The sequence below is a fragment of the Simochromis diagramma genome, unplaced genomic scaffold (assembly GCF_900408965.1).
Source record: "Simochromis diagramma unplaced genomic scaffold, fSimDia1.1 OVJJ01000596.1, whole genome shotgun sequence".
In the NCBI taxonomy this organism is placed as follows: Eukaryota; Metazoa; Chordata; class Actinopteri; order Cichliformes; family Cichlidae; genus Simochromis; species Simochromis diagramma.
The window spans coordinates 20235539-20260879 of NW_024387245.1; the positions used below are offsets into that span (position 1 = coordinate 20235539).

The following is a 25341-nucleotide window of genomic DNA, read 5'->3' on the forward strand; positions in this document are numbered from 1 at the left end:
AAGCAGATAACTGATTATCAGAAGTGTGAGATGCTCGAGAATATACTCCGGTGTCCCATTATATTTTAGATAGCAAGGAGCAGATGGTTGAGTTTATTAAACTTCACTGAAACTATCATCTTGTCTTTATTTTTAGTTAGCACATACCTTAAACACTTAAAGCTGTAAGCTAATGATAGTTATATAAGAGCAGATGCATGCTGGTGCAATAAGCTGTACGTTTTATGTCCAATGGATGCATGATCTGATTACTCGACTAATTGCAAAAATAATCGTTTGTGGCAGCCCTACTTGGCACCAACATGAACAGCAAGATTGCAACAATGAAAACATAACAGGACTTGTATACAGGCTCAAATAGATTCATAGGCTCAGATCTTTTAATAAGTGCCGCTGTAGATTTTACAGTGCCAGTTGGCTTGACCAGGCCACAGCCTGTTAAGAAAATCGACGACTCGCAATATAAGCTCAACCAATTCTTGTTTTTTAAAGTCCTTAAGGATATACGCTTTGCAATCATTGCGCCCTGGAAAAAAGAAGTGTAAAGAACTCTAAGGTCACCAAATCACATGACATTCATGCTCATGAGTGTATGTAAACATTTGACCACAAATATATATTGATATTTGATATAAAATTTGTTTATAACTAGAATTATGAAATAATTACTTTTATCATTATCTTTCACATGATATATGTTTTCTACCCCAAATTTAAACCCTCTGCATTTTTGTATGTTTTTTGTTCTGATCCAGGGGTGTCAAACTCAAATACACAGTGGGCCAAAATTCAAAACTGGAACAAGGTCGCGGGCTAACATTAATATTTATTGAAAAAAAAAATCTTCCTCCAGATTTAAGAATGAATCTCTTCTTATGGACTCAAACAAGTTTTGCTGAAAAACTGAATACGGAACAAGCAAAGCTTAATACTAAACAATATATATATTAGCTGTATAATACCAGTAGGCCAGCTCTAATAATAATTTGGTATGGCTTCGTGGGCCAAATGTAATTAGGCTGTGGGCCAAATTTGGCCCGTGGGCCCGAGTTTGACACCTACGTTCTGATCAATGACTGTAGAAAAAAAGTCATTGCCCTTTAAAATATTCATTTGGACTGCAGATACCAAAATGCATTTCTGTTTTCCGGTATGTTTGAACTGCCTTCAGAATAAAATTAAGTTTTAAAACATTTCTAATAAGGAATTTTCACTGTTTCTTCCATAGCTTTTCCATGAACAGCAACAAATAAAACAATGAAAAGATTACACATCATAAGACGTATGGAACATCTGTATGTTTATTATTATTATTATTAATGGTGGCGATAGTAAGTCGTAGTATTATTTCGAAGGGTCATACCGGAAGTTAACTTGATTTTGCCGGCTAGCTGTATTATGGCGGTGCTAGGAGGAAACTAGATGATGACTTTTATTTTGCAATGATTTATAGCTTTTGCATTCCCGTCCAGATTACAATATAGAGATATAAATGTGTTACTTCCGTATTAGTTTCTACGCATAGACACGAAGCTTGTTTGGAAAATCCGAGCGTTTCGCTTGCTGCTTGCTTTGCTAGTGTGCTCCTTGAGAAGTTTAGACATGTGCACACAGACGAAGGCGGCTGCTCTCATGGCCAACATTCCGCAGGCAGACATCGACCCTTCCGGAGTATTTAAGTACGTCTTGATCCGTGTTCATAGCCGAGAGGAGGGGGACGACTCTGACGTGGATATAGTCCGAGGACACGGCTGGGCTGAGTACCACGGTGAGTAAGGACTACTCTCAGAGGGCTCTGTTTTAAGCGTAAAATACACCTCCATCTGCACCTGAACGCACCATAGATGTACCCCCGAGGTCAAACAAACAAACAGATGACCCAGCTTTGCTTCTGTCCTAATACTGACTCATCTCGAGGACCTTTCTCCCACCTCCGTGTTGTTCTTGATTGTCCTCCTACCCTCGCCATACCTACAGACTGTATATAAACGATGGACATAAACAGTTGCCCTCCCAGTGGCTGTTTTGTTGTGGCCATAGTCAGAATTCATCCAAGGCTTTAACAACCTGTCATTAAAAACATGGCCGCAGGTCATTGCACAACATGGATAGCATGCTGTTAATTAACATACGCTTGATCAGCATCACTTGTGAGATATTTTGTTTGTTTTTAATGATGATTGGACAGTGCATTGCTCTGAATTGTAGGACAGCATTATTCCCTGTCCTTTCATGAAGGACAGTGACCAGTGTATCTCCTGCTAAATGAGATGATAAAGGGAGTGATCATGTTGCAAATAATAATATTACTTATACCCAGCTTAATTCACCCCATGGAGTTGGGACTGGCAAAAGAGAGAACCCAAATAAGTTCATATAAACACAGTTATGCTGTTGTCACAAGACACACTCTAACAATTGTGCCCATTGATGATGAGGTCAGAGATTGGTCTTCAGTAAAAGATTTTCATGTCATTTCTCAAGTGGTGCATTAAAAAATTTATTATTTTGAGTTTCATAATAATTTGAATCTGCCTCCCCATAGTTTCCTGTTCTACCTCCGCATATAACCAACATTAGGATGTGTCTAGGTGTCCACAGGTGTGCGCACATGATTTCTTCCCTGAATTTATGTTCACTTTGAAATCAGTGTGTGTGTGTGTGTGTATGTGTGAGAGAGAGAGAGAATGAAGCAATGACTCTGATCCATCATAAGGAAAGATAAGTTTTTGTCAGTGCAAAACAGGGTATATATAGTAAATGCAAGAGAGACAGGTGAGATATTTTAAAAGGGAAAAAACAGACAAACTGGACCATATACCAGAGCTATAGGTGTACGGTAAATAGGTAAAGCAGCCAATCATCTCCCTTCATCTCACCCTATCCCCAGCATCCTCCTCTGTCCCATCAACCCTCTGCGTGTCAATGTGCAGGGAGTTCGCTGTTATCGCCCTGGCTAGCTTTCGAGCTGGTGGGTAACAGACGTCTCTGAAAACGTCAGAGCACTTTTTGCAAATATGTGGTGTCTTGATAAACCGAGCAGATATTTGAAGTTTACACAGCTACATTCTCGCCTGAAAATATCTTAAAAGTTTATTTTGTGACCCAGAAAGAGTAAATGGCCTGTATTTGTATAGCGCTTTTCTAGTCCCTAAGGACCCCAAAGCGAGTAAGTAGAAGTAATAAGAGTAATATTAAAACTAAAAGGAGGACGCATTTGTCGGCTGCATTCGGAGTCTACGAATTTGGACAGCCTTTGGTGCATCGCTGTGACGTAATCCGTCTACACATGCGGCCTCAGGAGGATGCAGCCCATGAATTTGGACACCCCCTATATCCCTGTCCCATCCTGATCACGCCAAAAAAAATCTTAACATCTTCAATTTAGCTACTTCCAGCTAGGCTTCCCCTATTTTTTTTTTTTTTAAGTTTTGTTTTTTCTTTTTTTTTTTTTGCTACTTCACTCAATCCTATCAATCAATCAATTTATTTATAAGCACATTTAAAAACAACACAGGTTGACCAAAGTGCTGTACGTAGTAAAAAAAGTAAAAAGCATCACTCTGTGTTCCACCCTCTTCTTAATGTCTACCACAGCCATCCCAGTCCTTTTTGCATATCCATCACCATCTATCGTTCAACATTTCTCTCCTTAACACTTTATCGCCTCTGTCCCTGCATGTCCACTGAAGTCTACTTTAATATCCACTCACCCCCTCCTTCAGAATCACACCTTCAATTTCCAGCTTCAAGCTCATAATCCTGTCTGACAGTCTTCACCTCCACAACACTCTTCATATACTCTTGTCAAGATTACCTCTACTCTATTTTACTTCATATCTACACCATAGTAGAACTATTTCGATCCACCTCCAATGCTTCTGGCCTCGCTTCCGTTCCAGCTGTTTTTCTGCACACACAATATATCTACTAATCTTCCCCCATTCATACCACGAAATGCTTTCTGTTTACCAGACAGTTTCTACACTTAAAGTCCCTGCTCTCTCCTTCACACTCCTAATTTTCCTTCAGTCTCGCTGCCTCCTAACATCCCTTCTCCCTTTCATTTTCCTTTGTCTTTGGCCAACACAAGGCAAAGTTTCAGCACAGTTTCTAAGATCAGCCTGTTGGCCAGCAGCACCATTTTTACTTCTTTTTTTTGTCAGGGTAATATCTTATCTACTACTACTCTAAATTGCTATTCTAATATAAATATGTATAGTTTATATGGATTTCTTTCTATTCAATACAATTCATAATATAAATATTAAATGGACAAAGTAAAATGTATAGACTTTGTTCCTATTACCCAGTTATTAGTAAGTACATTAAGCAAACATTACTAAGAAATGAACAAAGAATTTCTGTGTGGCTCAAGCACACGGCCACAATATGCTCAAATATCCCTCATGCCACAGATAAAGTGCGGCCTAGAGAATCCACATTTCCCCAACCAGTCAAAAGATCTGTAGACTTTATGTATGGCTCTGCCCCTATCCCCTACCCAACCTCCACCTTTCCTCCGCTTTGTCTCTTTTATATTGTGGAGGAGGAATTATCACCACCTCCAGCCTGTCGTTGATAGCTCTGTGCAGACCACACATTAAGGCCTCACCATGCCTGCGCTTTCTCCTCAGGCTCAGCTTTTCATTTTTTCACAGTTTTGACCTTTTCTCCTCCCTATGAGCTGCATGACGAGCTTGTTGTGCTCCTTGGTTCTATAGGGGAAGCAAAGACACTGTTTTACATCTAATGTATATTTTACATGTCTGTGCACTCATTGACCGACTGCCTCATTTTGGTTTTGGAATTTTGTAATGAAGGGATGTTTATGTAATCCGTTGGTGCTTATTATGTAGTATTAGTACACAATATGGAGCGGCACAAAATATTATAAACACTGTATAATAACAGGCAGCCTTCAGGATAACCGCAGACTTTATGAATGCAATAATGATGGCTTTGCATTTAGTAATGACAGGTCTGTGCTGCTCTCTGCTGGACAACACTGAAAGCACAGTACATGCAATTTTATTTAACAGCTGACCAACCTCATGAAACTCAATGAACACTGTATGGACACATCCACATACCAAGCAGGCATTTGAAATTATAAATAAAACTCCAGTTACAAGCTCTAAGTCACCAAGCTATATTTTCTAAGGCAATAATTCATACTTTGATGTAGAAAATATTCCAAAAACTTTGTTTCTGAGTTGTATCCATCCTTTTCCCAGCTGACATCTATGAGAAGGTAGCAGAGGAGCTGGAAAGGGACGGGCACTTGGACTGTGAGTGTATAGGAGGAGGGAGAATCAAACATGACCCCCAGGCCAAGAAGATCCATGTCTACGGATACTCCATGGTGGGTGATTCTGATCTGTAAATACTGAGAAAGTATGAATACAATGATGGTTTTTGGTTTTTTTAGTGGTTTAAATCAAATGTTATTTCATCTTTCTGATGAAACACTGATGTGTCTTTTTTGATCACAGGGATTCGGAAGAGCAAACCATGCAGTGACCACTGAGAAACTCAAGGTTCGGTATCCAGACTATGAGGTGACCTGGGATAATGAAGGCTACTGAAATAAACTTTAAACAGCTTCTACTTAATTCCCTGTAACCCTGGACTGATGTATTTTTTTTGTAACCCTTCGTTATCAGGGTAAACACATTTAGGATTTTTCTTTTTATTAATACAACAGCTTTAAGTTTTCACCTTCCTTCCTTGTGTAAAACATAACAGCTTTTCATAGTGTAGCTAATAATTTAATGAATGTAATTTGTCATGTGGAAACATTTTAAATAAATGACTGCCTGCGCTGGCTTTGCAGATTACCGCCTCTCCTTCACTGGCTCATTTTAGAGTCATGATCCCTCATAAATTTCTTTGGAAATTTAAGTTACAAACCAAATCTTACAAGTTTTGATGTGGGGTTTTATTGTGAAATGTGTGCTTATATTATGAGCCTCTTTCCTGCAGAGCAGAAAAATGACAACACCCCATCTCTTTGCTTATCTTACTTTTTACAGCAGCTATGGTCCAGATTCCAGCGTGCTGTAAACTGTTGTTTAAAATGGGCACAGTTGCTAGATAAAAGTAAATGAACTTGATGCTCCTGATTACTACCATTGTGCTGAAGTATTCTGAAATGATTCTGACATTCTGACATATAGGATCCAATATTTATAATATATATATCCAAAAATCCAATACTCTGATATATCATCTGATATTTACCCAGTGTGCGTAGCACAGGTATTTCTCTTGATTTCTGACAGTTTTACAAAATGACTTGCATTTTTTTAAGCAATATAACTGAAAATAAGTGACTGAGATCATAAGTTCATCAGGAACATATTCACTGAGGTCAGGTCAGATTTAACAAGCCAATTTTCCCATAGACTTCCATAAGCCTGGAAGTGTTTGCAACCAAGGCTATTGCCATCTGTTGGCTTTTTAATTATCAGATATATGCTAATTAGTGCTTGTAGAGACTAATAAAATACTAGAATTTCACTCAACAAAACTGAAGAACAAACGTCTTGGATAAGTTGTATCACACAGAAAGACACATTATTAGTCAGATTATTCCATTAAAATGCTTCAAAATGGGCCAACACCACAAACACAGTGGAGATGAGCTCAGTGACTCAGTAGGGAGGTCAGGCAGTTGGCAGTTCTCAATCAACTGCAAATTTCTCTAAATCCATGACCTAACAGAATTGAGGGTTTGTTTGTTTGTTTTTTAAAATAAGCATGTCATACTTTATGGCTTTATGGGGAAACACTGTTTACAAAATGAACACTGAATAAGACTTAAACTAGTGACTGAGGCCATAAACTTATCAGGAATATGTTTACTGCGTTCATAAAGCAGGTGAACTAAAGCAAGGTGGCCCCTTGCTGCCATAACAAACAATACTGGTTTAATGCTGTTCCACACTGGCTTCCATTTTCAGATTTGGAAACTATGTATAACTTTTCTATACAGCATATGATCCACAGCATATTTATGCCAGGACAGAAACCTGACAACACATTTTTTTATTCTACATATGTTCAAAAAGTACCTGAAACACAATTCACAATGTATAACATGTGTTAGAAAATACATATTAATAATCAGTAAAGATAACTGTGGATAAAAATGCATTCAAATGTTTAATTTAAAATACAGACAGTCATGTAAAAAAAGAAAAGAAAAAGACATTTTTCACAGGGCTCTAATGCAGTTCTGTGAAGGACTAAGTATCCTTACGGCTTCCATGGTAAGGAGCAGCTAGGTGCTCCTAATCTGATGCAATTGATTAATTGATCATCACTAAGTGTGAGCATCTCTTCCAAGAAGATTTAGCATTTTCCCGGTCGGAGCTTTCAAGTGTTAACACAGCGCCACGTTCTTCCCAAGAGTGGGCACCTCAGTAAATTCGACCCAAGGTCAGACCGTGCAACGCTCAGAGAAATATAAAACAAACCCAACAGCTACAACTTAGACTCTACAGACCTCAGTTAACATGTTAAATGTAACAACTGTAAAAAGAACATGTATGGTTTCTTTGGAAGGATTGCCCGGCGTGCCATGGTCTCTTAAAAGAACATGGCAGCACATCTTATATTTGCAAAATTGCATGTAAACACACCACAAGTCTTCAGGACCAACCAAAGTAGAGATGTTTGGTCATAATGTGCGGTGCCACATTTGAAGAAAACCAAACATGGCTAATGGCAAATACCTTATACCAACTGCCACGCATGGTGGTGGAGGGGTGATGATTTGGGCTTGTTTCAGAGCCACAGGATCCGGGCACCTCTCCTGTCACTGAGTCAACCGTGAGCGCCTTTGAATACCAATGGATTCTAGAATGCAGTGTTATAAACTGCACCTATTAATAAAGACAAAGATAAATGAATCTACTGAGGTAATGATGTTGGAGTAATGCATGCGTGACTTAAAGCAGGATGCTGCCCATGTTTCTGTCTTAAATACCTATGCAGCATGACTGAGGTAAGCTAAAATCGCTTCCGTAAACTGCACTTTGCATCTGCTTTGCTCTGCATTTCTGTATCCGCCAAGTAAATGAGCAATGTCCGGACATCCGCCATCGTTTGTAGGAGATTATTTTATAATTGTTGGCTGCTGTTGCATGATGGGTGATTTTAAAGTCCAACTGTTATCTCTCATGCACAGAGAAGAGGTCAGAGTCAACAATAAAGTCTCTGCAGGTTGTTGGTAAACCTTCAGATTGATGTGGTGCAAGAAGGGAGAAAAAGAAGATGTTTCATGTGAGGAGCTTAGCGCTCATTCTGCTGTGGGCTCTGCAGTGGGGTAAGAAAACCTTCAGTTAGATTTTAATTATGTGCAGCAATAATGGTGCTGCACATATGGTGCTATTCCAAACTGAACTTGTGCAGCCCTACTACACATAGATTGAAATAATGTCTTGACAAGTCAGTTGATTTTGGATTTTTTTAATCAAGCCACAGTCAGTAAAAAACTAAAAAATTTGTATTTGATAAAGAAGCCACAAGCAGTTGAAAGGTTTTCTCTTTCATCTCAGTCTCGGATGCACAACTGTTGTTGCTATGGAGGTTTTTGCTATCTTTGGGAATTTAGGCAACCTGGCATTTGTTTTCCATCTGTGGATCATAATTAAAGATCCACAGAATGGTATATGTTGAGACAGAACATATAATTAACCTTAATATTTAATATCACAAATATAAAGGATAAAGAAATGCTCAATGTGGTTTTGAGTATTTCATAACTCTAAGAGTCCAGAGAAGACTTCAATATTTCAGGTAATTTTTGATGTCAGGTAATAACTCCTTACTAAAAATGTGAGCTTTCATGTGTGATTTATTTTCTAACAAAATGATGATGTGATGTCTTCTGGGATATTCAGACTCAAAAATCAAATGTCTGGTGTCCTGTCTATTTTCTAGCTATTAGGTTACTGAATCATAAAGTCTTGAGTCTTAGTCAGAGACGTTTAGTTGGACAGATGCCTTCAGTGGATGGTGTCACCCTGATTACCTCTCTGCGGTCTTTGAGCCTGTTGGCATTACATGGGTTGTAAACCTTTGAGTCATGAGTCATGAGAGAGTTTGGGCCTGAGTCACACACCCAGAAGCAAAGATGGAAAATATTTGAGTATTTTCCATCTTTGGCTGGAAGATATTTGCATATTTACATCAGCTCTGACAGGTTAAGGCTTCTACTAATAACCTGTTATCTTTTAATAGGAAAGGCTACAGTTATTTTTTGCAGTCCATAGTGATCATTGGTCTGATTTTTTACCATCTCATACACCCTTGATCAGCAGGTGTAATTTCACAGGACAAAAGAAAAAAAAAAGAATTTTGTGTTTCATATTCTTATCCAGCTGCTGGCTCTTCAGCTCAGTCGTGTCAAGCTCCTGGGGGGAAATGTAACTTTGTGCAAGACTGTCCAGACTGGAGTGATGAGCAAGGCTGTGGTAAGTTTTAAAAATGTAATTTAGTCCCATCTATAATCTGATTTATTTATTTATTTATTTATTTTTTTGGTGCCATTTCTTGTCAGATTTGTCTCAAAAACGGGAAAATGCTTCAGTGCTGAATATTGTATTTATTGTATTTAGGACAGTGCATGTTAATAAACATAAATGTAAAAAAAAATTACATGAATGTAAACATACCAGATTATAGCCAAGGGCTAATTTCCATCTGTTGTCCTTAAGCATAAAATGTGATTATATGATTAGCATCACCCATAGATTTGACTTGATCAATGTGATCATGTTACATGATCATTATGGTCTCATTAAGCTTCTGTGTTTTATTGACATTCTGAAAGGGGAATTTTAACTAATTTTGAGATGCTGGTCACTTATGTTCAAATAAAACAATCATCATATTTAAGATAAAAATTAAAAGACCCTGATTTTGCATCTGTGGCATCTGCTTGCTACGGGAAAACTTAGCGGTTTCTAAGGTTTGGTCACAATTTCTAGATTTTATACCTACACAGCAGGAAAATTTTACTCCAAATTATGGTAGGGTAAATACTAGTTTTCTTAGTGGAAGACCTCTCCTGTAATACACAGTATTATAACAATTGAATGTTCTGTCACCCCTGTGAAAGGCTACAATGGAAAGGGGTTTGTGTGTGACTTTGAGGATGAAGGAATGTGTGGATGGGCTGACACGTCGCCCAGTGCACAATACAAATGGGAGAGACATCAGAGAGGGGAAACGGTGCCTGACAGTGGACCGTCCACCGATTACACCACCGGCACAGCCATAGGTATGGTACAGTCTTTTTTATTGTCATGTTTATAGTCAAAGCTGTATTATTGCAAGTATTTTAGAAAGTCATCAAAACTGCATTAAACTGGAATGGTGATATCTTAAAATTTTCCAATCAATATGTCTTTTTACAAAGGTTGGTTCATGGGAATCAGTGCAGTGAATGAAGACTTGCTCCACACTGCAGTTTTAATCTCTCCAGAGATTAATCAGTCTTCAACAACGTGTCGCCTTCGCCTCAGATACTTCCTGTGGGACTCGGGTAATGATGGCAAATAACTGCATGTCATATATTTAGATAACCAGGTTTTTTCCTCTCCGTCTCTCTCTGTTAGTCCTGTTTTTGGTCATAACAAGCCCTACCTTTAAAAATGTATAATGTTTCTTTAACAATCTTTAAAGATAAAATGTATTTCCCCTGCAGCTGTCGTGCTAATGAATACTTTAATGTTTACTTTTTACTGTAGGTAACACCGGTCTGGGATCTACGCCCTTGTGGGCATCTGTCCTCTACCCAGGTGGTGAAGAGGCTGTTGTTTGGCGTCCTGAGGCCTCCAGTGTTCGTGCCTGGAGGGAAGCTCTCATCTTTCTGGGCCGGATTCCCTCAACTTTTCAAATCCGTCTTCACTCGCTGCGGTCAGTGGGACAAAGAGGAGATGTGGCCATAGACCAGCTGGAGTTTCTAGACTGTGCTCTTCCCTGTAAGCCCCTCAAAAGATCCCATTTGTCCCTGCCTTTTTTCAAGTCCTTGCAGAGTGTTTTACAATCAATTAATTCCAGTAAACAGATTCATAAGTGATAGTTTTTTATTTTCTCTTGATCATCAGCACCAGTCTCCGGGGAAAACTGTTCAGCAGGGATGGTGAAGTGTAACAACGAGGCCTGTGTGGAGGAGCGCCATCTCTGTGATGGCAGCGATGACTGTGGTGATGGATCTGATGAGCTCAACTGCAGTGAGAAATCTAATTTCACCTGAATCCCATAATAAATATGTAGGAATATTTTAGTCACAATACAAAGTAATAAAATTGGTGGGGAAAACAGACTTATTGTTCACAAAAGTTCAATCAAATTTAAAAAATGTCTGCAAATGTCACTGGAAGTACGTTCAGACACAGCTATAGTCCCAGTCGATGCGCCGGTGTGTACAAGCGTATTTTATTAAGAGTGTAGCACCACCATGTATTTTGATCAGTGTGCTAAAACCACTTTTGTAGTCCTAACCATCAGCTGACCTAACCAAAAATGTCATCATCATATCATCAGTGAATGACACGCGGCTCTTTGTTCTTGAATGGGACACCTGTGCACAGGGTCCTTTGTCCCTTTTAGCAGAAGTGACATAGAGTAATAGGCCTGTGCAATTAATACAAATTAAAACGTAATTACAATTATAATTTCAAGCATGTGTGAAAATATTGCTAAGATGCATTTGTTTTTTCTATGGCACTTCTTTGTTTATTGTTATCAAGCTAAAACTCCAAACTCAGTCTCCAACAGTGTGTGGCAGGTTTAGTTCAGATTGGAAGACAGACTGACTTTTGTCAACAGGAATAATAAAACTTGGTTAAAATAATAAAACTGACAAGGAAAAACAAATCCAAATCCATTGTCAGTACGATTTAAAATAATCATGAGTGCCTTGGGTTGCAAAAAGAAGATGTGTTATTATATAAGGCAGTGGAAAAGCGGTTCTTGTGTATTTTGCTCAGTTGCCTCAGAATAGAAGCGACTCATATCAATATCATCTTTTAGCTTTTGTAAGAAATGCTGAAATCAGAATGAATCATCTTACATTAAATATCTTTGTCAAAAGGAGCTTTTTATTGGTAAGGACCAAACTGTCTTCATGTTAATATTTTAAGCAAAATTACTCCAACAAAGTGCTGCGGCTGGAACGGCTGCCATGTTTTCCAGTAACAAAAAACCTGATTTTGTACTCAGTACTTTGTAAAACAGAGTTTGCTTGAAGGAGGTTGCTTGTGATCGAGAGGCAACACAGGTATTGGGCAAAGATCGGTATATATTTTTAAATAATATTTATAAACCAGGTTTAAGGCTTTAAAAAAGTTGCCATGATGACCATGTCCATCTTTTATGGACAGTACACTTCATGATGATGACTATTTGTTCCGTCTTTGTTTGTTGCGTCCCCAGCTCAATATGAGTCCTGTGACTTTGAGGAAGGCCTGTGCATTTGGGACCTAAGGTCACTTTCATCATTGAAATGGGTAAGGACAAATCAGACACAGATCACCAACACGGATCCTCTGAAAGGACCAGGCAGAGATCATTCTAGTAACTCAGCATCAGGTATGATATTCAGACAAATCAGAAGACCCTTTTGTATTTTTGATACTGAAGCTATGCTATTACTCCTTACTGCTAGTATTTGAAATGCTTTTGTATTAGAAATAAAAGGCAGATTTAAAAAAAAATACTATGTCATTGTTTTTATTTCAGGTCATTTTCTCTATGTTACGGTCCCTGATGAGGGTCTCAAATGGGACTGGGCCTCCTTCCAAAGTCACTCTCTTGAACCCACCAACAGTTCACATCCTTGTAAGGTGAGTCCAAAACCGATGCCTTCGTTCTTCAGCGGCTTTTACTTTTACTGTTTCACAGTAGTCTGAAACATTTAAATGCTTTGAAAAGGTAAAAATGTGGAAAATGTTATTCACAAATTGAATTAACAGTCACATAAGGGTTATTGTTTTTTTTAAAAGTATACTTTCTTATTAAAAAAAGGGGGGGAGGAGGGCAGGGATAGCTCAGTAGGTAGAGTCGTGGCCCCATGATTGGAAGGTCGGTGGTTCGAATCCACTGAACGCCTACCCTGAGGTACCCCTGAGCAAGGTACCGTCCCTACACACTGCTCCTCGGGCACCCAGTGGCTGCCCACTGCTTCACTGAGTGAATGGGTTAAATGCAGAGAGGAATTTCCCCACGGGGATCAATAAAGTATACTTTCTTTCTTTCTTAAATTGCTGGAGAGAAAAGCATTTTTTCATCCCTCATCTTTAAATTAACATTGTTAACAATAATTTGAATTTAAAACCTAATTTCACAAGTTTACTGTACCTGCCTGTTGTAGATGGTGATGTACACTCACCAGTTTGGGCCGAGGTCGGGGGGTTTGACGGTGTTGGTTGCAGATAAATATATCTACCCAGTGTGGGAAAGAGGTGGCTCTCTAGGTGATCTCTGGGTAAAGGCAGAGGTGGAGATTGTCACCAACGTCACTTTCCAGGTAAGTGCCTCTCACAGGTAAATTAATAACCGTAATAGGGAAGCTGGGCTTCACCCATTCCAACTCTAAAATAGGGATATTGATGGGTTAGGACTACAAATCTTAAAAAAAAAAACCTGAATAGCAAAGAAGTTATTACATAAGGTAAAGATCAGTAAAATTAGGTTTTTGTAAGTAAGTAAAGTTTACAGAATCGGTTAAGTCTGGCCACAGAAATTCATGTAACTCGGAGGTGCGATGATTTGATAAGAGATGATTCATCCAAGCCACTACAGTAATCTATGTAATGTAAAAATAAATATATGTGTCGATTTAATGTATGTATACAGCCGACACAATTCTCACAAGTCCAACTGTTATATGTTCATCTTCAAAAACATAAAATGTATGATATATCAGCCACCATTATTATTTTTGAATAAACCTGGAACAAAGTTGAAAGAGAGCATGCAATACTTTATTTTAATACAACAACTTTATGTTACTGCAGGTACATTAATGCTGAAAAGTTGAGTCACTGTTTTTGAAACCAAAGTATATCTTTAATCTTGCATTATATGAACTTAGTGAAATACCAATGATTAATGGTTTACATAGGCCTGTTTTTTAGTGTTCCAGTGGCACGTTGTGTTCCCTAATGCTTGGTCGTTATGTTAAAAGGCTGACTAGATATTAGACAAAACATTTTCCTTTTATATTAGCACAGCTGAGGGCTGTTGTCGAGTGTCTGAATCATCAAACTGTGTGGGTTTGATAATAATCTCAAAACGGCCAAAACTTGACCAAAAAAGTACAATTCTGCAAATTAAAAGCAGCCAGATTCGATTTCAAAAACCAAATTCCGATGCATGAAAATTTCACACAACATTGTGCACTACTACCATCACATAACAACACAAACTTGCTCCAATGATGGATTGATTTTTCCTGTTATTAGCCAGTCTCACATATGGCTTGTCCTACATCCTGGAGCTGTTTGTTTACTGCTAATACTGAGATTGGTGTTTTGGTGAGCCAATTAAAGATAGCTGGGAGTCATCGTTTAATCAAACACTTTTCCACACAGAAAAGCTTTAAATTCTTAATACATGAACATTATGAAATAATTCAGAGGGAAGTTGATGTTGTGAAGGCAACAGTGGTTAAATTTTAACTTTAAGCTTAAATAATTAAAATATGAGGTAAAATATTTTTACCTTTTCACATATACTTTAATTTACTTTAACGGAAATGATGGTGATTATTCAGTTCAGTTCAATTCCATGCAATATACCAAAAGCCGCTTTATATCATAATGTAAAGACCCTGCAATACTGGGTCTCCATGTACCTATGTAATTAATGCATACAAATCCATATATTTTTTTTTTCATTATTGTTCTATTAATATATATAAGAAATATATCATAATATAGTATATTTAAAAAATAACATTTAAATGTAAACATTTAAAATGAATATAACATCGCCTAAAAAGCAAACAACAACATTTTATAGATCGCATTAAACCAAAGCTTCTCAGCTCTAGCGTACAGCTTCTACATGCGCATAAATAATCGAAAATCAAAAGTTTCTGACTTTAAAATAAAAAACATTTGAGATCTGAATGTAATACTCAATAGAAAGAAAAGAACAGTTTACATGCGACAAATGAAGAATAAAAGAAAAGAAAACGTCTCTTTTAATTTGAGTTTACGTGACTACTAAATGTAATTTAGTATTTTTGTACTCACAAAATTCAAAAATCCAGCAGCTTGGAAATAAGCGATTTAGTTGTTGTTGGGTTTTGTTTTGATTTTTTTACCTCTTTTATAGTGTAACTGATGAGAATTTTAGTTGAAATATAAAATAGCTAATCTGCTCTTTTGAATTATTTTCTCCCTATAGATCCTGATTATGGCAGCAATCAGAAACTTTGCATATGGAGGTATCGCGATTGACAGCATTGTTTTGTCTCCCGAATGCCGCTTATCAACCAGTAAGCTTCTTAATTGTCTTAACTTTGAGAAAAAACATCTGCAGGGAATAAGTATAAACATCTTGTGTCGTTGAATGACTCTTGCTCATGTTCTTCTCTTCCATAGATAATAGTTCTGTTGAAACATTCCCTGGTCCCCCTAAAAATCCATGTGCTGAACCGGATAAGTTGTGTGATTTTCATATTGACTGTGAAGGAGCAGAGGATGAAGCTAAATGTGGTGAGTGTATTCATCCTGCTTATTCGGTTTGACTTTTTTAAAATGGTCTGCAAAGTTTTAAATTATTATAAGACTTTTGATTTTATGAAAGGAAGTGATGCCGAATCCAGCAGGGTGTTCCTAAACTTAACCCAACTCTATTAATAATAGCTATTTTATTTCAAGAAGAAGGTTAATATACTTAAGAGTCTGCTGGTAAATAATTAACTTGTATTTTACACAATTTCATTGCTAATTTTCAAAAATAAATTAAGTAGGTTGTGTTTATTGCTTTGGTTGCTCCTAAACTTTACAAGTAATGTCTCATGCATGGAACATGTAATATACAAGGTTATTGCTGATTATGGTTGCATTTTTAATCACTGCTGTTAACTGCTGTTTCTTCAAAAACCTCTTCTGCAGGTGATTTCTCTTACTCTCAGGGCAGCTCTGGGTGGACTGACACCAGTCTTGGGGGTCAAGGTTGGGTACTATATCAAAATTCCACAGCCCATGGTACAGACAGCTCTTTCTGGTATTCATTTATTTATTTGTTTAGTGCTAATTTCATAGTACAATTTATTCCCATGGGTCTATTTTCATCTGTCAGAGGAGTTTCTGTATGTAGCCAAAGCTCCAGGCCAACAGCTGACTGAAGCCCAAACACGGACCCCCCTCCTAGGCCCCACTGGTCCCAATTGTAGCATGAGCTTTGATTATGCACTAACTGGGAAACCCAGTTATATTGGTAAGTTGTTGCCCTGCAAATCTTTTTATTCTTTCCAGAACACAAACTTGGTACGCTGTAAATAACCCCGGTTGCATCTTTCTGCTGCAGGTGATCTGTCTGTCAGAGTGATCGACAGCTCAATGGGCACGGGGCCTAAATTGTGGGAGTTTAATGGGAAGACTGGACCAGAGGCAGAGGATTGGCAACACGCTGACATACTCATTGGATTCAGGAAAAATCGATTCCAGGTCAGCTTAACTTTAGTCTTGCTGCTCAGGTATTTATCATTTTGCTCAACTAAAGAGATACAACTCCTCTTCTCATTGGCTGACTCTCATAAACAGAAAATTTGAATAGTAGCTGGGTGGGGCTTCTGTGCCACTTTAATGATATCAGCTTTCAGTGAGGTCATCATACAAAGCCCGAGATTAAACATGACCTCATTATTTAAAATATTTACCTTGTTTAACATGAGCGTCCATTGCTCTAACAGTACACATGACATGAGCTATATTATTATATTTTTAACTTCAGTCTGAAAACTATAGTCAAAAGAAAAGAGAGTTTTGGGAGGTTTAAGCAACACACTCTATAGGAAATCTGCCAATGGCACATTCAGAGGAAGTATAAGCTGAACCATCTGCTCATGGATTTGAGATCAGCTGATCTGACACAATTGATGTTGAGTTTCACTTTGTGGATTGACTAAGCTAATGCTATGCTATTTGTTTTTCTGTAACACAAAATCAAACAATGAAACAGTTAAAATATTATTTAACTCATTAGACCTCTTTGTTTTATCTTCACCAGCTTGCTTTTGAAGCTCACGCTAAGAAACTTTGTCAGTGCTCCAAGATTAAAGTGAAAAATGTCCAATTTAGTGACTGTCATGTTGACTATTATCCATGGTCTCCAACAGGTAACTTTAATATCTACTTATAATTTACATAATTTATGATGCTCAGTTTAAAGTTTTTCCAGTAAATTGTCTAGTACTTGCTTAAACCAACCAGTTTTGTGTGTGTTTGCCCAGGATTGTCATGTAACTTTGAAGAAGGACTGTGTGGATGGTATCAGGACAGCAGCGACAACTTTGACTGGACAGTGCTCAGTGGGATGGACCATACTATCAGTGTTGGTAAGCTCATTTCAAATAAATTAATCTAGCATTTTTTACAGGCTTTTAATCAGGGAGCATCTCAGATGTACATACTTTTGAATCCTTTCCACAGACTCACTCTCTCTATTAGAAAACCCTCAGTGTGGTTTGGTGCAGGTGTAATGCTCTTAACTGCTGTCAGTAATGATTGGTCCTTGTTAATTGGTTTTTTCAGCTGACATTTAGGATGTTATTCTTGTCACAAAGCTGATGTTTCTTTGCTATAAACTCCTTTCAGTCCCTGTCGATAAATGATGGAAAGCACAGTAAAAGTACTTTGTATTAATTTAATGTAATTTTTTTTGAATAGTTGCCATAAATATAATACAAGTTTGAAAGTGAAGATACTAATTTTGCTAAGCATTATGTGATTGATATTATACTGTGTCAGTTTCTGATGCTGACCTGTCTGTCTGTTGATGTTCAGGCAGAAGCCTTGTCGTGGACATGAGGAGTCCATACCTGCACGGTTTGTTTGGACGCTTAATTTCCTTTCCACAGTCACCGGGTCCTAAAGATTACTGCCTTTACTTCTTCTACAAAGTCTATGGGCCAAATGCAGGTGATGATAATTTGACTAAAAGAATTTAATATGTAAATTTAGAATGAAAGATTGTTTCTTTAGTAAAAAAAACAAACAAAAACCTTTAACTAGAAATCTCTGATAATTTTCTTCCAGGTAGTCTGAATGTGAAGCTAATAGATAACAAAGGTTTTGAGATGGTCCTGTGGACCCACAGTGGAGCTCATGGAAATGTTTGGCATGAAGCACAATGCCCAGTACCGCACCAGATCTCAAAATTTCATGTATGTAATAACTGCACACAGCACCAGTGAAATTACTAAAACAAGGAAATCCATCCTTTTTTCTTCAGCACTTATCCAACTGAGGGTCATGGGGTACTGTAGCCTATCCCAGCTGACACAAAGTGAAACTGATTTTAAACGAATGGTTTGAGTTTTTGGAGAAACTTTGCCCAGTTGTGGTAAAACAAAACATCACTGCAGCTGTAAGGGAGTAGACCTATCCTTCACGGGTAGACCTATCCTGCCTGCCGCTGGTTTAAAATGCAGCACTGACGCTTTTTGCTTTTATGAAGAATAAAGACCACATCTCCCTTTAACTCATCACTGAGTACAAGTGAAGTGCAGAAATTATTTTGGTCAATTTTTTAACAGCTGAACCTCTCTTCACCTCCAAAGATCTTAAATATGTATAACGACCCACAATTTTTCTTTATCATTTTTACCATGATGCCATGCCCACTTATGCCAGCTTTCTGTCTTATGTTTGTATTTTTTGTTGCTTGTGCATGTTTTTATTAATTTACTTCTGTCTGCTTATTTATGCTTATGTTTCATCTGAAACATAGATATCAAGTTTCTGTCAATGACATTGTCCAGCATTTGTTGTTTTAAAATCACCTGTACACATTAATTAACTTGGCTTTTTAATAGGAATAGTTAATAACATCTTCCTTCTCTTCCAATTCATCAACAGCTGATGTTTGAAGCCGTTCGCTCTGGCTATGATGGACTCATTGCCATTGATGATGTGGCATTCTTGGAGGGTCCCTGTACCAACCCAAGGATGTGTTCCTTTGAAGGCCAACAGTGTGGGTACACCAGCTCTAGTAAAGATCAGTGGCTCCACCGTAGCGGATACACATCCACATCAAATGGGCCCAAATTTGATCACACCCTGGAGACTGAACAGGGTGAGAAACACCCCTGCTGTTTAACATTAGAATATACATGCAGGAGACTGAGAAATTGAGAATTGTGTTCATACGCTGTATGGTCTCTATCCAGGTTTCTACATGGTTGTTAACACTGGAGCAAGCATCCTTCCCTCAGGTAGCACCGCAGTCCTCACCTCATCTGTTCGCCAAGGAACTACCCGTACTGAGTGTCTAAATTTCTGGTATCACATGGGAGGAGTGAATCCAGGTGGGCCAGCTTCACAGAGGAAAACACAGACACACACATAAAGTTAAACTAATGGAGTGTGTCCCATAGGTTCTCTTACAGTGTATATGAAGCCAGTGAAGGGAGAGCGGGTCAAGATATTTACAAGCAACCTGAATCAAGGAGATGTGTGGCGTCATGGCTATGGCAACATTTCGAGCTCCCTTGAGGACTGGCAGGTAAGTGTGAAGGCAGATACAGACTTTTTAAGCCACTTTTAATGTGATTAATTTATCCTTCACATAAAATAAACTACTCATTTAATAAACTCATTTATCTAAAAATTTGAACATGTGTGAATTCAATTTTCAGCAGTCTGCCTGAGTCACTCACACTCTCCACTCTCTCTATACTGTGCAAAAGTTTCGAGCCATCTCACTGTCATCCCATCAGCAAAGAACCAATTTTAGTTTGCATTTCTAGACACATCATTTGTTCCACTTTCTTTAGCTGAATAACACATAACACACATAACACAGTTTGAAAGGCATAAAACAGTCATTTTACACCAACAAAGTGATTCCCATAATGCCATTAGCTGAAAACTTGGCAACTTTGACATGGTGTGCACTATCCACCAGATAAGTATCTACAGCAGGTGTATCTGTGACCTATGAACTTAATTAATAGGAGAAAAAATCATTATCTGATTGGCAACAGCTTCATTTTTCAGCATGCTAATGATCCCAAACACACTGTCAATGCAGTAAAAGCATATCTGTGTCATGACGCTGTGTGTGGCAGGCAGGTTAGGACCCAAATGTAGGACTGAACTTAACAGCTTTATTTCTGGAAAGTACAAATAACTAAATCTAAGTAACTTAACTGACCGGTTCTCCTAGAAACATACACTGCAGGCACTGAACAAACGGGGCAAACAGCAAGAGGGAGATCATCACAAGGAGCACAAAAAGACACAGACAATACCGTATATATACAGGAAACACCTGGGGAACACGGCTGGATTATAATCTAACTGGCAAGACAGGGGAACAAACACTGAGACGTGACTGACTAAACAGAGAGAGAGCAAGAGACACATTGAAAATATATAACTACAGAATTATGACTATACATGGGGCATGGAACAGAGGGGAGGCTTGACAACAGAAATGTAAAGACTAGATAAGAAAACTAAGGTGACCTAAGAATACAAATGTTAAACAGAAGGCTAACAACTATAATAACCAAAACAAGGAACAGAATCTTAACCTCAGAATATTAAATAAACCAAAATCAAAAGTCCAAACACAGAAACGATGGGTCGCAGACCCGTGACAATGACAATCTGGATAGAAAAACACACAGTGGAACACTATCAATCATGGTTCAACCTCCCTAAGACCAGGACCTCAGCATTTCTGAAGCAATGTGGGATCATTTTGACAGAGAATTTGGAGAAAAACAAAGGCAGATCCAAGAAATCCAAGAAATAACTTTTAATTTCCTTCAAGATGCCTGGAGAACTATCCCTGAAAACTACTTAAAGAGATTACTGAGGGTCTGTGTGGAAGAATAAAGGTGGTCATATCAAATAATGGCTTTCAATTAGAATTCTACAAATTCTGTTTTTGTGTTGTACAGTGAATCTTCATGCAACTACTTCAGGTTTTCATAGCAAAAAACAAAGAAATGAGTGGTGCCTCAAGACTTTTGCACAGTAGCTTTTGATCTAAGGACTTTGTGCCCGCTGTTCAAAGCTTATTTTGTGGTAATTTTCTTCTGCAGTTGGAATTTGAGGTTGTCGGAGCTGGAGGGAAAGACACTTGCATTGCAATCGATGACATCTTTCTTTCACATTATCCCTGTGAATATCAAGGTTTGTACTGACATGCCTCATCAAGATTGAAATCACTACAGATTTTAAGACTGCAGTAAAAGCAGCACGCAGCTCTATGTATCTAGATACTTTTCCTCATGGGCTTTAACCAAGGATCCCGCTAAGACTTTAAGACTACAGTAAAAATGACTTAAAAATATTACATTCTTTAGACATATTTTTGTTTGTCTTCCATTTTGTGCTGTATATTTGAAATTGTGGCTTCAGTGTGTCTGTACTACTCTGTGGTTACACTATGCTGAGTTAGAACAGTTTTTTTTAAGTCTGAGGCTGGATGATGCTCTTAAAGGCTAGAGAAGTCTTTTACTCACCACTGGCCACAGGCCAAAGAAAATAGTGCATTTAGTGTTGCACTCCTGTGGTGAGTGAAACCACAATTGCCTACAGTACCACCTAGAGAAGGTGTAAGCCAATTTGCACTGGTGTATTTTTATGTCTTTAACCCACTAAAATAAAGGCCTTATATTAGTTTTCAAAAACTACTCCGAGTACATGACTACCTCCTCTATAATATTTTATCCTACTCAATATTGCACAATTATAGTGTAATATTTATTTTGTTAGATTCCCCAGGTTCCAAGTGTAGTATGGAGAGAGGCATGTGCAGCTGGAGCAACACTCAGAACATGACCGTAGACAAACTGGACTGGGAGCTGACGAGTGCAGAGATGGAACATCACTACCCAATCCCACTTGACGACCACACTTTGGGCACAGAAAAAGGTAAAACCAGAGAGAAACAAACAACTAGACAGCTGGCAGATGCTGCAAAGTCACACTTCTTATCTTCTTTTTCTAAACACCCTTCTTTTCTTTTCTGCAAGGTCACTTCCTGTTCTTTCCAAGCAGCAATCGGACAGAAGTGAGTCAAAATGCTCTACTGCTGAGCCCTCACCTGCCCCCTACTAAGGGCACCTGCCTGAAGTTCTGGGTCTATAAAAGCCAGTTGTGTAAGAAAGAAAAAACATATTCAATTTATGGCAGTTTTGAATGCATTTACCTGTAAATATTTTTAACCTTTTTTATGAATGACTTCAGCGGACTGCCAGCTAAAAGTATGGAGACTCTCCGAAGGTCGTTTCAACCCGCTGGCTGAGACCGAACTTGTTGGACTGTGGAAACGTTTTGACATCGACATCACATCTACTGAGGAATACCAGGTCAGGCTCACATTTATAACAAATGTCTGAATACACTTAGTGACTTGCTGTTGTATGTAAGCATATACGACCTACTGCAATCTCTGCTGTCATCTTACTTTTCCTGTAAACAGATTGTTTTTGAAGGCGTCAAAGGTACAGCAGGTGTGGTAGCTCTGGATGACATCGAATACACCATCGGGATCAACTGTGCTAACAAAGTCACAGATCCAATAAAACGTATGAGCAGAACTCCCAGATTTCTATTCAAACTATTGCAGACTGTATTAGAGGTTTTTAATGTTTCTGCACAATGTGCATGCTCAGATTCAGTGCTGAGAAATTTAAAAAGCAGCAGTCACTGTTAAGATGTTTTTTTTTAATAAAATAAAATTTCCTAACTGACAAAGTGAATTTAGAACTAATATGCTTTTAATAATATTCAGTTTTTCAGCACTTTAATTTTTTTAACCATTCAACCATTTGACTGAATTTCTAACTACAATGTAAAGTTTGGCTTCACTACATTAATGAGAGACATACTAAATGTTTCCCATCTGTACTGCAGCCTCCCCAAACCGAAACAATGCAGGAGGGATCGCGGCGTCTGTGATTGTGGTCCTTCTGCTCATCGGCACGTTGGTCGGCCTGCTGGTTTTCTACCTGCGAACACGACAGACATCACCTTCCTCATTTCTTGCTGGTTTCACTAATGAGTCTTATGACACAGACCTCACAGTGAGTAAATCTGACATTCAGACCCTTAAGAACACTTGTCAGAAAGCAAAAGGACAAAAGCATTGCCCATTTGATCAAAAATGCTGATTTTTACCTTAATGTGTCTTAATTAATCACTAATAATTAATTAGAGTTCACTTCAGCAGGACCATGTTACAGTTCCGCAGACCCAAAACCCAGATGGCAGCTGGTTTCAATAATGTCTCTGTGAGTATTTAATATGACATTTGCTGTTTGATTTCCAATCCCTATAAGAGGCAGCTTTATAGACTTTTCTGCCACCAGATGGTAGAAATAAACTCCAGAATACTTCATATGAACTAGCACTTAAACACCAGAGACAAAGTAACATGGTACCTGCTGAAGTCCTATCTGTCGCCACCTGTTGAATCTCTCATTCATACATTTTCTTACCAAAGTGCTGATTCACTGGGTTTTGGCTTCAGAGGCTGTACATGAACATAAAAAATTTTTTTATAGGCTTCTTTATTTCATGTTTGAATTTCATAAATATGTTAATAAATCATGAAATTAATGGTCAAAATAACGGAAAATAGAAGTTATCTTTCATGTAGCAGTTTATCCAAAATTGACATTTTCACTTCACAACAGTCTGACCTTTTTATGTTTTTGCAGGTCTCTTGTAACACCAGAGAAATGGAGGTGGAATGAGACTCAAGGTACAAAGGTTCTGCCACCCAAAGGTGGTTTGTTGAAAAAAGGTGATATCACAGCAGGAGAACTACTTGTGTCACCCATACATCACACACACAATATGCAAGCATAGCTCACACACTGACCAACCAAGCTAAGCCTAATTGGTGAAGATACCTCAGATCAGATGTGATTCTGGCTGTGGATGGAAAGAAGACAAAAGGAGAAGGTCTAATATGTTTTGGATGAAAATGAACTTTCTCTAAATCAAGACTGGGCACAGCCCATGAATGACAGAAATGGCTGTAAGTAGATCCTTTTAGGTGTCTCAGAAACCTCGAACAGTTATAAGTTAATTTTAAGTGCAAGCAGCAGAAAGATTTCAGTAGTTTAAGCCCCCTTTTTATCTTCTAAAATGGGCACTCCTATTTTAGATAAAAATAATTTGCTAGTTGTGGGAATAAATACTCAGCATATGGAAAAGTACAAACTTTGTCTGTTCATAAGTTTTTTTTTCCCAGCTTCAGCCTAGAGACTACATGTTTATAACAGAATAAATGGGCCACTGGAGTTTGAAACTATGAGAGTTTATCAGAACCCTTGAGTTGCAATATGTAAGTGGAGTCCAGCTCATATTAGGGACATAAACTCTTAATTTGTTGTTCAAAAAGAAGGAAAGTTGTGGACAAAAGGAGAAAAGACTGTAAACACGCAGGTTATAGCCTTGAGAAAGTTGCATTTAAGTGGACGCTGAGGTGCGCTAGTGTTTGTAAAGATTGTTAGAGTAATGCAATGTTTTAGATGTACTGAAGGGTTAATTTTACTCTGTTTTAAAACAAGCTGTGATTGAGCTCTGGTAATAAATAATGATGACTACTGCAAGACCAGTGTTGTTTTTTTTCTCTGATCCCAGATAGTACTTCTGGTGTATGCAGGAAGTAGGTCTAAAGATTTTTTCTGAAATCATATTAAAAAAAAACTATAATTTATTTAAAGATTTGAGTAGTGAATTACCTGTTAATGATAAATTAATCAATAAGCAGTAGAAAATATAAAAGAGTAAATCGGTCATCTGAATAGCTAGCCAAAAGTACAGCTAACTGACAACATTGTTAGCTTCTAAAAGTGTAGGTAAATAGTTGTTGGCAGGTTGTATGTACAAGCTAATGAAATAGCTTGCTAAACAACTGAAAAAGACTGTGAAACCTAGCTAAAATTATGAGTAAAACATATCTAAAAAAAAAAATGTCTACCTAAATATGTGCAGCTAAATATTAGCAGCTGAATTGTTAGCGAACAGAGTAACAGTTGAAATACAAGTTTTAATGAACACAATTTTTGATAACAGTATATTTACTACTTGAAATAGAAAGGTGAAAGTAGCTAGCAGTGAA

The 25341-nt window shown here is 37.9% G+C and overlaps 2 protein-coding genes across 4 annotated transcripts; both read left to right on the plus strand.

Moving 5' to 3' along the window:
- Window positions 1–1361: 1361 nt before the first annotated feature.
- phpt1 (phosphohistidine phosphatase 1) lies at window positions 1362–5837 on the plus strand. Its single transcript, XM_040000769.1, has 3 exons — window positions 1362–1768; window positions 5238–5365; window positions 5496–5837. The coding sequence occupies exons 1-3, from the start codon at window positions 1603–1605 to the stop codon at window positions 5586–5588; spliced, it is 387 nt and encodes a 128-aa protein (XP_039856703.1). The 5' UTR covers window positions 1362–1602; the 3' UTR covers window positions 5589–5837.
- Window positions 5838–5951: 114 nt separating this feature from the next.
- mamdc4 (MAM domain containing 4) lies at window positions 5952–24829 on the plus strand. Of its 3 annotated transcripts, XM_040000767.1 has the most exons (29): window positions 5952–8332; window positions 9390–9482; window positions 10130–10291; window positions 10430–10555; window positions 10761–10994; window positions 11121–11246; window positions 12451–12606; window positions 12757–12860; window positions 13388–13543; window positions 15430–15520; window positions 15627–15740; window positions 16143–16235; window positions 16330–16467; window positions 16558–16697; window positions 17260–17368; window positions 17483–17587; window positions 18036–18170; window positions 18288–18415; window positions 19110–19326; window positions 19421–19558; window positions 19628–19755; window positions 21305–21395; window positions 21981–22139; window positions 22241–22366; window positions 22455–22576; window positions 22690–22795; window positions 23124–23293; window positions 23437–23500; window positions 23930–24829. In XM_040000767.1, exons 1-28 carry the CDS (start codon window positions 8281–8283, stop codon window positions 23491–23493), a joined length of 3576 nt encoding a protein of 1191 aa, XP_039856701.1. In that variant the 5' UTR covers window positions 5952–8280; the 3' UTR covers window positions 23494–23500; window positions 23930–24829. The 3 variants fall into 3 exon arrangements, with proteins under 3 accessions (XP_039856701.1, XP_039856702.1, XP_039856700.1); XM_040000768.1 differs by lacking the exon at window positions 23437–23500; XM_040000766.1 differs by lacking the exons at window positions 23437–23500; window positions 23930–24829 and having other exon boundaries at window positions 23124–23425.
- The last annotated feature ends 512 nt before the right edge of the window (window positions 24830–25341 follow it).